Below are 14,228 nucleotides of genomic sequence, written 5' to 3'. Positions count from 1 at the left end.
TGGCAGGATGGCCATTTTGATGATGTTAATTCTCCCAATCCATGAGCAGGGGATGTCTTTCCATTTCATGGTGTCTTCTTGTATTTCTTTTAACAGTGTCCATTCTTTTGATTCTTAGGGTCAAAAAACTTGTATCTCCTTCACTACACTTTTTCTGTCACACCATATGCTGAAATTGTACTTTCAAATTATGTCCTAAATCCAACAGCTTCTGAAACCTCCTCTGCTGCCCAGCTCTCCCAAGACTCTGTTGTCTTTCCCTCAGCCACTATTCTAACAATACTCATAGGCCTTCTTGCCTGCTTTATTGCTGCAAGTGGTGCTGCTCATCCTTAATTAGATAGTGTTTTTTTTCTGTATTCAAATATCCCAATGTCACCATCATATTCAGAGAAAAAGCCAGAATTCTTATAGAAACCAACTTGATTCTACACTTCTGAGGTCATATTCACTTATTTCATTAAACAATCCTCTAAATTATTCTCATAAGCCTTGAAATTCAAAATTTCATCTTTGTTGGTTCCTCTGCCTTAATGCTCGTCCCTCAGCTATCCACTTGAAGAAATCTCTTAATCCCTTCTAACCTATTCTCAAAGTGAGACTTCATGGTGATCTCACTGAACATGTCAATCTCTAATCTTATATCTAACTTTCCCTGATTTATTTATGTTCTTACTTTTTGACATAACGTTTTCTTTTATCATTCTAAGCCTTCCAAATTAGAATATAACACATTATTGCATTGCACATTTAGCTTACCTCTGTATCCCTAATGTTTATAACAGAGGTTTGATTGAATTACTTTAATTTAATTTAGTGAAAGGGTGGTGAGTCAGACTCAGGTCACCAATCACAAACAGTGTTGCCTTTATATACAGAAACTTTGGAAGCCATTAATCTTGTTATAGCTTGCCAACTCCCCCACCCCCCCCAAAAATTGCTTTAATCATTAATGATTACTCTTTAATCATTAATCTGTATGGCCTGGATTAATTTTCCTTTTCAGACAAAAGTCAACCTTAGATGAACAAAGCATTTCCAATAAATATGAATATATTATGACCCTATTTTGTGCAAATACTTTCTTTGCTGAGATAATTTGGAGATTTGCTATATACATGCACAGAGAATGCTATCAGTTTTATTAAATATACACATATACACGGCTAACTAGAATTACATTTGTATAAATGGATGGGCGTGAATCATCTCTAACATTTTATTATTGAAAAATAGTTATACAGTGAATCACTTTGAGAATACATTATTTTGAATGTGCTTAAACTGAGCTGGAGGATACACTTCTTGGATGGGAGCTAGGTCTAAGGCTATATGCATTTAGAATCTTGATGTTGTTAAATTTTGCTTCACGACATTGTCCCAGTTTACATTTGTATCAGCACTATAGAAGAGTATCTATTTTACCAATTAAAAAAACCAAACAAACAAACAACAAACAAACAAACAAGCAAAAAAAAAAAAAACAAAAAAACCACTGACAGATGCCAGAAAATAGCCATCCTATTTCCTCGGTCCCTTCTGCCAAGTCTACCTGCTTTCTTGTGCTCACATTGGTGTCTCTTTTCTGATTGTTACTCTCCAAAGTACCCTGGCATAGTCCCAAACTGCTTAATTTCAACATCTTGAAATAAGCCTTTATAGTCAACCCTTTGTGGTGACAAATCAGGGTAATTGCCATGGTCCCCCATTTGAGTGGCTTTGTGCTATTACAGTAATTGCTGGCTCAGCAGAGGTTTTCAGGGAAGCAGCTGGCAAGAAGGAAAGGAGATGGTTTTCTATAGCTGATATAAAAATGACAATAGGGTCATTTGTAAACTCACAATCAACCATGTGTCCTCCTACCAAAAGTGAAAATTACTTCTTTGTGCTTGTATCAGAACACCCAGGGTACATTTAGTTCACTTGGTAATTTCCTTTCCATTTAAAACTCTACTTGAAATTCATTTGTTAAGTCTTCTCTTAGATAAATGTTAATATCTCAAGTTTTATGAATATTCCCCCACCACCAAAATAATACAACCTATTGAAATATCTATCAGGCAACAGTGACTATATCAGCGGGATCATGGAGAGGGATAATTTACTGAAAAAGACAGGAAGTCCTTTAATTACCATACTGAGGAAATGGAATCAGACTGGCCTCTTGATGTGAACAGGAGGATAAACTTGATGCCAAATAACCTCCAAGATGGTGACAAAGCATAGTATGGCCATTAGAATGTGGGCGAACCAATTCAAGACTAATCTCCAGGGCTCTCCTCAAAGGTTCTAATTAGAGGCACCAAGAGGTAGCTGGATAATAGGAGAAATGTTAGTGATATTCACTGTGATTGCAGTGGCCACATAAGTGCCATCAATACAGTTAATGCTTTGTGAGAAATTACAGTAAGCAGTGTCAAAAGCAATCATCTGTTAGGTGCTATCTGACATGTCACTCTGAAATGATAGAGGTCTGGTGGAAGAGAAAGATGGTTATAAATTTATTGCTATCTCCTCTCCTATATTTAGGGGCTTGAGATTAATTTTGAAGTTCAGATGAGGGGTATTTGGGGATGAGGGTACCACCAAACAGACCTCTTTGGTAGATCACTTAAGACTTCTTTTTCTCTTGCATTTTTTTTAAGATTTATTTATTTATGCATACAGATCTGGGGTACAGGCCAGAGGTGCAGAGGTGGTGAGGGGATTTACCATTGAGTGGGGAGGGGAGCAGCAGGTGACACAGGAGAGGTCTGCTGCGCCATGTGGGTAATCTCCCTTGCAGGGATTGAACTCACATCAAAGCAGCTGTGGCCAGCTTCACAGGAGGATAAGCAGTGACCAGAGAGGGCCATTTTTTTTTCTTTTGAATTTTATAAGTAGGTTAGGTTGCTGTCATCATGAATAACATCTATTAATCCCACCTGCTATTAGTTGATTTTTTATTTATTTATTCATACAGAACTGGGGTACAGGCCAGAGATGCAGAGGGTGAGAGGATTCACCAGAGACAGAGCGGGAAGCAGAATAGGCAGATTGATGAAGTGCACTGCTGAGGGGAGCAGTCGGCGGGTCAGGAGAGATCTGCCATGCCATGTGGATCTCCTCCGGGGCGGGCGGGAGTTGAACTCATGGGGAAGTGGCCCAAGCTTCTTAGTGTTGTGCTTTAACCCGCTGCGCCACCAGGGAGGGCCCTAGTTGATTTTTTTTTTTAAAGATTTACTTATGTTTATAGAGCTGGGATACAGGCCAGAGGTGCAGGCAGAGACAGAGTGGAGAGCAGAACAGGCTGACTGATGAAGAACACTGCTGAGGGGAGCAGTAGGCAGGTCAGGAGAGGTCTGCCACACCATACGGGTCACTTATTGGGCTGGGGATTAAACTCATGCTAAAATGGCTTTAGCTTCTTAGTGCTGTTCTTTAACCCACTGCACCACCAGGGAGGGCCCTAGTTGAATTTTTATTTTTTTTTTTTCTGATAAATTGTGGACATACACATGTACACATTTAGCATGGAAAAACAAATGTTATCTTGAATTTTATGCAGTGACTACTGGCTTCACTGAATTCTGTACTTCACTCTTCAGCTGTATATAAACTTCAAGACAATTCAGATATTGGTTGATCATGTTTAAATTATTCTGTGTGTTTTAATATTTTGTAATTTCTAGTTACCTACTATATGCTTTTGAATTTGTTATCTAAATTTTGAACATACTGACTATAGCAGTTTTAAACTCTGGTTCTGATAGTTCCAAAATCTGAATCGCTTGTTTTTGTTTTCCCAATTGTTTGTTTTATCCACTGTTTTTCTGAATTGTATTTATTTTTGTATTTTTGTCTTCTTTTATGGCTTATTGTCTTTATGGTTTATGTTCTACTTCTTCTTTCTGTCTTATATGTATGTGTGTGTGTGTCTGTCTACAAAATTTAACAGTTTAATATATTAAATACTAGGCATTGCATATAAAAACTATGGACATACTTTGTGACAGCGGTTGGTATCTTCAAATATGATTTAATTTTATATCTAGCAGAATAAAATCTAGTTTACTTAGTTCATCCCAAACAAAACTGAGTAATTATGAGCAAGTCTTTATGAGACAAGTTCTATTATTGATTTTATTTCTTTTTTAAAATTCATTTCATTTAATTTATTTTCAGTTTTGGTTTGTGGTTTCTAGTTCACATTTGAAATTACTATGTTAGGCTCACAAAAAGTGTTGTCAGTACCTTAAAACATTTTTCTATATCCTTTCCACACTGCCTTGCCTCTTGTTAACACCTTGCATAACCATAGGAAAATTATGAAATCTAAGAAATGAATAGTGATATGATGCCAGTAATTAGCATATGAGCATTGTTTTTTTACTGTTTTCCACTCTGTTCTATTAGCTAACTCTTGAACCAGTATAGGGTACCACAGTATACAATGTTATATTTTCTTAGTATCCTGCTAAATATGGAACACTTGTTCTTTCTTTGATTTTCATAAATTCAACAATTTTGAAGAATACTGATCTGATCAGTTATATTATAAATATCTCTCAGTTTAGTTTTATTTTATAGTCCTTTATTGTAAAATTTATTTTAATTTATAAGTATATAATTATTTCCTTTATCATTGTGATTTTTGAAAAATTTATTATTTCTTCCCTCAGATGTGGTCAGTCTCTCTCCCACCACAAAATCACCCATAACCTCCCCCTCACCCATTATACTCTCTCTCCAAATCTGTTTTTCATTCATTTAATCAATTTCCCATCCAGCCCCCATTTTTCCCCCTCCTGGATCCCTCATATCTGTGGTCAGCTTTCAAAGTTTGTCTTTGTCTGACACATTGCTTGGTTTCGCTATATTCTAGATAGATAGATAGATAGATAGATAGGTAGGTAGGTAGATAGATAGATAGATAGATAGATAGATAGATAGATAGATAGATAGATAGATAGATAGATAGAGATGTAAACAAAAACACATAGTATTTATTTCTTATTCAAGCTTATTGCAATTATCATCACCCTTTCCAGCTCCACCCATGTTGCCACATGGTATGAGTTTACCTTTTTTATTATTAAATAGTATTTTAAATATATCACTTGATTGTTACTTTGCCCTTAATGGATGCCTGATCAGTCAGATGTATACCTGAAACAGAAATTATAGATTATATTCTTCTTACCCCTAGTCACCTTCAGCATTCTTCTCTAGAATTGAACTTTTAGAAATTTAACATCTAAGTAACAAGGTGTTTTTTTTTGTTTGTTTGTTTGTTTTGCTTTGTGAACTTGTGTGTGTGTGGGGGGTGTATCCTCCTTCAGATTTGGGAAGTTTTCCTTTATTATTTCTATTGAATAAGTCCTCTTATCTTTCTGTCTCATCACTTTCTGGAATACTCATGATTCTTATATTGCCTTTCCTCTTCGAATCAATAATTCTCAGTGTTTCTTCATCATTTTTCCTTCTGCCATCATCTTTTGCCACCTGGGCTCTATGCATTACCCTCTCCAAGGTCACTGATTCAGTCTTCTGAGTGATCTGTTCTATTTCTGTAGCGTGCTGTAGAATAATTTTTCTCTCCTTTATTGGTCCTTTGGATTTTGAACCTATTGTTTCTTACTTAAAGCTGCATTTTCTATAATCTTAAATTTGTTTATCTTTCTTTTGTTGTATTTCTTCAGTCAACATGTGTGTGTGTTTTCCATTTCTTTTATTTACTAAAAAGGATTGATTTCATTTATTTATGCATACAAGAGCTATAGCATAGCTCAAAGGTTGAGGTGATTCACTAGGGACAGAGTGGGGAGGAGAACAGACTGATTTACGAAAATATTCTGCTGTGGGAGCAGTAGACAAGACAGGAAAGGTCTACTGTGCCATTTGGGTCAGCTTCCTGGCTGAGGTACGAACATGCTGCAGTGGCTGCCAATAGCTTGATAGTGCTGAGACTTAACCCTTTGGGCCATCAGGAGAGCCCACTTTGATTTTTTTTTTTTTTAATCAAGGCAGTTTTGAACTCTGAATCTGATAGGAAGGAAATACCTTCTATGGCTTATTGTCTTATTGGTTCAAGTCTATAGAATTATTTCTCTCTCTAGTGAAATATTCCCTTGAGGGTTCAAGGTTCCACATTTTTTTTTTAAAGATTTATTTATTTATTCATATAGAACTGGGGTACAGGCCAGAGGCTCAGGGACGGTGAGAGGCTTCACCAGAGACAGAGTGGGGAGCAGAACAGGCAGATTGACGAAGTACACTGCTGAGGGGAGCAGCGGGCGGGTCAGGAGAGGTCTGGCTCGCCATGTGGTCTCCTCCGGGGCAGGCGGCAGGCGGGAATCGAACTCATGCGGAAGTGGCTTCAGATTCTCAGTGCTGTGCTTTAACCCGCTGCGCCACCAGGGAGGGCCTAAGGTTCCACATTTTATATTTTTCTAGGTACCCATCTTGCCCATTTTGTAGCCTTCCTGTCTCACAGGTTTTTATTATTATTATTATTATTATTATTATTATTATTAACTTCCCTGTTGGTATAGAGTACCCATACACCAGCATAATGACCTGCTTTTTTTGTTTTGTCATTTCTATTTTTTAAGTATTTTTCTGACTTGACATGCCAGTGGTTTTTATGTCAGGGTGAGTTTATCTGCAGCTTTGAGTCAAGGAGTTGTGGAGGCACTTGGAGAGATCCAAGCACTGTTGAAAGTATTGTTTGGGAAATGACTCATGTTATGACAACACTTCTCTATGCGTCCAGATGTTATCAGTGGTGGGGTTTGGGAGTACAGCTCTGGACCTGTCATCCTAACTGGGGACCTGGAGAATCTGGCACATCGCAACTTCTCCAAGTGTTTTCCCCTACAGGTGAGGGTGTACTTACTGTCTCACTAATAAGCTCATCTCTCACTGTGGTAAAGAGCCATACACGTGAGCACAAATTTACACTGCTATCTTCCACCCTCACTGCAGTTTCTAGCGGTCTCTCTCCTCCATTTGTTGTATGAAATTGAATTCCCTTAGTGTCCCTTTGGCATGCTCAAAGCTATTCTGATGTCTTAGACCCTCTCTGATCAGTTTCTCTCTGTGGTACTTTGAGATTATTCACCCAGAAACAAAGCAAAAATCCTCTTCTGACACCTTTTCTTCATTTCCTTCTCTTCTTCAACCTTTAAAGGAATCTCTCTCTTTTTTTTTTTATGATTCATTTATTTATTTATACAGAACTGGGGTACAGGCCAGAAATGTGGAGGGGGAGAGGATTCAGGGACAGAATGGGGAGCAGAACAGGCAGATGGACGAAGTACACTGCTGAGGGGAGCAGTGGGCGGGTCAGGAGAGGTCTGCCGCACCATGTGATCACCCCCGGGGCAGGCAGGGATTGAACTCATGTGGAAGTGACTTTAGCTTCTTAGTGCTGTGCTTTAACCTGCTGTGCCACCAGGGAGGAATCTTATGGGATGTTATACCTCTCCCCTCCCCAAAAAAAAAAAAGAAAATCAGATTGGTATTTTATTATCTTGCACCTTTTTGAAATAATAGGTTATCACTTGTACTGAAATAGCTATTTTAGAGATTTTAAAATATACCCTGTGTAGTAAAATATAATGTTAAATGTTGGAATTTTTGAATTGTTCTCTTCTTTATCTATCTGGGGAAATTTTTTATCATCATCTCTTCAAATAGATTTTCTGCCTATTTCCTCTTAATCTGTTTCCTAGAGACTAAAAATTGTTATATACTTCTAACTGCACCACACCTTTCTCATAGTTTTTATTTTTTCCCAAATATGTATTACTTTATTCATCATCCTATATTTTGATTCATATTTCAATTCACAATTATTTCTTCATTTATTTTAATTTATATTTTTACTAAAGTTATGCCTTATAATTACATATTTCCTGAGCTTCTAACTGGTATTTTAAAATTGGTTATGTCAGAGAGACATTAAAATTGAAATGAAAAGGCATCCTTATATATAAGAAAATATATTTGCAAGTGATACATTCAACAAATTCTTAATATGCAAATTTATAAAAAAACATTAACTTTCAACAACACACAACAAACTAATTAAAATTTGGACAAAGCTCTGACTATATACTTCTCTAAGAAGATATACGGATGACCAACGAACATATGAAAAGTCTCTTACATGCAGTGGAATGCAAATAAAAAAAAGAGAGAGAGGGATATCATCTCCCACCTTTGAAAATTGCTATTATCAAGAAGATAAAAACAAAAAAAAAATATTGGAGAGGGCTCATAGAGAAAGGAAACATTATGTAGTATAAAAGGAGTATGAATTTTATAGTCATTATAAAATATACATATTTTTCTCAATATTGTAAATAGAAATTCCATGGAATATAGTTACTCCACTTCTGTTATTTACCCTAAGAAAATAAAACACATGGAAGTCTGTGTTATTCACAACATTTATACTAGCTAATAGTTGGAAACTTTCTAAGTGTCCAATTCCAAATGATTGGATAAAGAAGTTTGAATATATATACAATAAGAAATACTACTTAGATATAAAAATTATGACATATTACCATTTAAAACAACACTGATGGAAATAGAGGCTATTATGATTTGTGATTTAGGGGGATAGTATTCCATTCATGTGTAGAGAAACCAAAGAAGTGAACAAAAAGAACAACAACAAAAAAAAACTTTTCGACTATAAAAACTAATTAATAGCAAGCAGAGAGAAAAGAAGGGGCAAAAAGGAGTGGAAAATTTGAGTTAAGGGACCAATTGTATATGAAGAATAGAATGGACCTTTATTGGTAGAATTAATATTATATATACAGATGCTGATGTATAATGATGTATATATGAAAACTATATAATGTTATAAACAAACATTACTTCAGTAAAGTTTAAAATAATAAAATATATTATACCAGATGTGGTCTGATAAATGTTCCAAGCTTGTTTCATTGCTTTCTAGAGAATAAATATGTCAAGGTTAATGTCCATGCTAGAGAATTCCAATATACAGAATGACTAAACACTGAGTTCTGCTGTCTACTGTCTGTTGATCATATTGTTCTCCTGATGTACTTTGTGATATTTTATTTCCTTGTATTTTGGTTATCATTATTTTGTACAAAAACAGAACCATCAGAGAGAATTTCCATTTTCTTCAGAAAGACTCCAGGGAGAATTGAATCTCTGGAGATTTAGTAATATTTGATCTTAAATAAAAGTAGAATTTGAACTAAGGCCACCATATTTGAAGTGCCTGGGCATTAACAGTATGTCTTATATCTGTGAGAGCACAAGAAACACATTCTCTTATGGATTACTTCCACTTAAAAAATACCTCAATGACAAAAACTGACCCATGATTAGATTTACCTTTGTCATTTTTCATGTGAATATTGTTTTACCCTGCTCATTCTTTAGTACATTACAAATTAACTAGTGCTTTAATTACATTAAAAATAATTTTGCTATTTTCCCAAGATAGTTTCAGTTAATGGGTTATCTGAATTGCACAAAGCATAACAACTGAAAGTGGAAACTATCTTTCTCTTGCTTTAATTTTACTTCAGTTATTGACACGTACAACTGAATGTAATAAAGACTATCCTCTACTTTTACACACACACATGTTAACTGAGTCAAAGTTATTTCTGATTTTGTGACTTGGTAGATTATGGTTTTCAAAGTAATATGTGAGTAATCTAAGAGTTAGACTATACAAACCCTAATTAAAGAGCAAAGGACTACCAAATGATGGAGAGATGTTGTATCCATTGAGTTTATTTTTTTAAATCAACTCTCCACATTTTAGAGCTAAAGGCAAAATAATTGGTATCACTAACATTTGGCATTTGAATAATGCTCGAAAAATATATATTTATCTGCTATTAGTGACTGAAGTGAGAAATGATATCATCCCAGGGGTATGTGATATACACACTAGTATTATTCACATCAACTATCTCTTCTTATCATCTTTGTCCACTGAAATATTTATCCCAAGAGCATATTTCCATATAACAAAATGTTTCTACTTGGTAAACTGGAGGGATCAATTTATTCACTTTATTACAAAAATGCATAAGGGTAGTAGATAGTGATGAATGTAATACCAAATAAGTTGTACCGTATAAACTAGCATTTTATAAATGCTGTCATAAATATGACAACAACTTTAATATGGCTCAGATTAACTTGTTAATATTAACTTATTGCTAATGTACTTTGCATTAATTTAATAATTTTATGGGAGAATTAAAGTGTCACAATATACAAAACATTCATGAGATATCTTCAATGACACTTATTTTATAATTAAATGTATTCAATTTCCTTGCAGATTGTATACATGGGCTGGTGTGAAGCACGGGAGCAGGATCCACTACAAGATCGTGTATACTCTCCAACATTTTTAGCTCTCAGGGGCTCATGTCTCTACAAATTTATGGCACCTCCAGTAAGTGTTTTCATCCAACATTTTTTATTTACCCAGTTTTACTGCATTGTTGTGGCATCAACTTCACAAAAGCAAATTATCAAGATATTTTCAAAGTAAGATACATAAAATAATCCACATGTTTCTGAAAAATATATAATGGACCTATGTTCAGCATTAAACATTTTCATAATTAATGAAAAATGTAATGTATTTATGTGTAGATACTTATGACAGTCGAAAAATAAGTTTATCTATGTGATAAAAATCTATGGAAATAATTGTTTATAATATATTATGTCCCATATCCTACTCATTGGGCTTTGTATTAAATATGTATATATGGATACCTATTTACCTAAGGTTTAGCTTTCAGAAACATGTAATTTATGCAATAGTAGATATTCAATAAAAATATATAAAGTATAAATATCAGGCACAAGACTACTCACTTACACTTATCAATAATTCAGAGGGTCTAGCAGTTACCAAGTTCAACTTGCTGCTGTTGTGAATGTCTTGTATCACCAAGAAAACAAACAAAGTAAAATATGTTCATTTCTACTTTGAATAGCTTCTTATGATTATTTAAAACTTAAAACAAAAAAACATCTTTGGGCACTTAACAATGTCAAAATGTGTTCCCATCTTGGAATGCCTTACTAATATAAATTTTGTCTTTTCAAAACTTAAAGCTGGTGTTGATATCTAGTATTCTTCACTGCCTATAGCTATTAATAAACTGAGAAAAAAACACTATATGTATGAAATATTAGTGTTTACTATTTCTATATAAACAAAGCACACATTATTTAAAATACCTAGGTAATTTGGGCAAATGGAAATTACTGTATATAACATAAAACTTTTGTTAAAATATATATATGGTAATAAAACTTTGAAGGAGAGGAAAAAAATATATATTACGTACAGACCTTTCTAAGAGAACTTAACAACAGAGGGGCTAAAGAGTACATATCTGATTGTTTGCCATATATACCATCATGAATCCATATATACCATCATGAATAAATAAAATAAAGTAAATCGGGGTTATCCTCTGAAAACAAATGACATGTTAGTTTCTCATCTTTTAAAGGTAACTACCTGGGACTGGACCAGAGCAGAGAAAACATTTTCAATTTATGAGATTATGTGCAAGATTCTCAAGGTATGATCAATAAGTAGGGATGGTCTTAATCATTTTTCTCAGAAAACAGTGGTTCTGGACTCAGTACTTTCAATAACGTAGGAAAGTAAAAGATGCATGGGTTAAAAAAAGATAAGGAAGAAAAATATATATGAGAAAAGATAGTACAGTGAATATATAGATAGTGCACAGCGATATGCTTAAACACAAGCATAAAAATATAAACAATTAATAAATAGGTTCTGTAGCCCCTTAGTCAGTGGAGGGGAATAGGAACATATGAGGCAAGAATCCATTGAAGAGGAGGAAAAAGTTCAGTTGGAATGAATCTGCATTTCAATCTCAATTATTACTTTGTGTGTGTCTGTGTGTGTGTGTGTAAACTGAATAAAATACAAGAGCATGATTTGAATAAGTTATATAATTTTAAAATGCAGTAAATAGGATGGCATATATTTTTTTTTTAATCTTGTTATCTCTCTGAATAAGCCAAATAATATACAATTATAAATAAGTTTAATCTATACTATATATGGGATACTTGCAATAGGAAATCATCAAGAATACTATAGCATTCCAAGTGGTTATTACAAACATTCTAAAGAATAAAGTTAGGAAAATTTTATAAAACCTAAATAATAATCAACATTTAGATTCTATTCTAGGGTCTGTAGACATGGCAATGGTATAGATTGATTAAATCCTTGTTAAGGTTAATCTTGGTTGTGTAACCAAAACAAACAAACAAAAAAATCCCTATGTTTTTGTCAGTATTTTCCCTTCAGTTAAGTCTCTATAATAGAGTAGAAAGTGTTAGAGTATTTGTACATAATGAAACATATTAGAAATGTCCAAAACAGAAAAACAAAAGAAAAGATTACAACATATGTACATAATGTTTCACCCCCCCACAGGTTAATATTTAATTTACAGTCACTATGGTGCAAGATACCTAAAAATATAGGTTATTACTCTGAATGGTTTCACTTCTTTTGTGACCTAATGATGAAAACAGTTCTTATATGTTTCAGTTTATTGTTATCAAAGAAGGCTCTGACAACTCTAAATGATGTACCAGTATTTGCAGAAAGGAGATTGTACCCAATTCAAGCAATTGGATATAATGGCTAAAATGGCCAAAGAGATAGCTTTGTAATTGATTTCTTTTTAGCAAAATCGCTAATGTAATATAAAAAGCAATGGGGCTGGGGAGACCAAGATGGAAAGAGAAACAGAATGTAACTATTTAACTATCTAACAAATCTTAATCATCATACCTTCCTTATTGCGGGGAACCTTGACCAGCAAGGCCGGAGATTCGGGGCCCCAGGTCCGGCGAACAAAGGAAGCAGTCACACGCGTGTAGCAGAACAAAGAAAGAACTTTTATTAGGTTTTTATCTCAGCTTTATACAGGAGGAGAGGGATGCCAGGAAAGGAGAAGGCCAATAGAAATGCAACATGTTTTGGTGGCAGTTGATCTCGCGAGGGGCGAAAATGGGCGAGAAAAGAAAGAGGAAAAGGAAAAGGTGGGGGCAGGGAGTTCTTCCCACATGCCTTCTGCAACCCGGATGTTTTTCTCTATCCGGACTCCATTTCACCTTTTTATGGCTGCTGACAGACACCAGATGCCGGCCTCGGTCCCCAACATCTCCCCCGTTTCTGTTTTGTTACAAGAAACAGCGAGTATGATGTAGGGTATTTGTCAGGGGGCTGTGCCGTCTTAGGTTGTGGACTCACTCTTTGTGCCTTACCCATCATCAGCTCGGAGATAGCAAAAGTTGATTACTGCACGCGTGCTCTTTTTGTCTACCTGCCTGTCTTAGGTTGGTCACGAGAGATGTCCATCTTACCCGTCTCTGGCTACCAGCCCAGCTCTGAAAGCGAGGCACTTATGGGCAACCTTGATCAGTGGCTCTGTCGCGCATTTCTAGTTGGTGATAATGGAGCGACATGACCTTATCAGCCTGCTGTTTTACAAAATCAACAATCCGGTTGAAAATGCATGGGCCAATAGTCAGTAAAAGAAGGAGTAGCAATAGGGGGCCTGTTATGGCCAAAAGCAGAGTAGCAAGCCAGGGAGATCCTTTAAGCCACCCATCAAACCAATTTTGTTGATTGCAACGTTAGAGCCATGAAACACGAGTCGTGTTGTGCCATTTAACTGGCCTAGTTGTATGGTGAGTATGTCCCAAGTGTCTAGCCCTGCAGCCAATTGGCAAAAATCGGGGGTGAGTGTAGGCCACCAGGAATATGGAGTATGAGTGCCGGTAGTTGGCCAGACCTGCCATGTGAGATGTTACCTGCCATGTGAGATGTTTTGTGGTGTGTGGGCTTTCTGGAGAGACAGCAGAAAAAGAAAGAGCAATAATAAACAACAACAAGGGGGGTTTTATTCATCGTCTTTGACCGTGGCTGGTGTGATGGGAGGCATCTGTCAGAAGACGGACTTGGTATCCCCGGACCAGCAGCCATCCTGGACTTGGTAACCTATTGTAGATTGTAGAGTCACAGATGGACGAGTATTTTCTGAAAAAGACAAGAGAGAGAAACTGGCCTCAGGGGGGGACTGAAGGCCCCTCCCTGGGCTGCGGGTTAGAATGTCTTACGCATGAACAAAACGCATACGCCCAAAAGGGGTGTGATGAGT

General features: G+C 35.7%; 1 protein-coding gene across 6 annotated transcripts in view; it reads left to right on the top strand.

The window, feature by feature from the left end:
* SNTG1 (syntrophin, gamma 1) overlaps nucleotides 1-14,228 on the top strand; it is a 682,373-nt gene that overhangs the window by 579,591 nt on the left and 88,554 nt on the right. For all 6 annotated transcript variants that reach the window (XM_012723045.1, XM_012723047.1, XM_012723046.1 and 3 more), the window contains 2 exons: nucleotides 10,334-10,450; nucleotides 11,529-11,600. In XM_012723045.1, coding sequence (XP_012578499.1) covers nucleotides 10,334-10,450; nucleotides 11,529-11,600 — 189 coding nt within the window. The remainder of the gene's footprint in view (nucleotides 1-10,333; nucleotides 10,451-11,528; nucleotides 11,601-14,228) is intronic.

The sequence above is a fragment of the Condylura cristata genome, unplaced genomic scaffold (genome assembly GCF_000260355.1).
Source record: "Condylura cristata isolate star-nosed mole 26May11 unplaced genomic scaffold, ConCri1.0 scaffold00009, whole genome shotgun sequence".
Classification (NCBI taxonomy): domain Eukaryota; kingdom Metazoa; phylum Chordata; class Mammalia; order Eulipotyphla; family Talpidae; genus Condylura; species Condylura cristata.
Note: the sequence above shows the minus strand (reverse complement) of the source record. Positions and strands in the feature narration are given on the sequence as shown.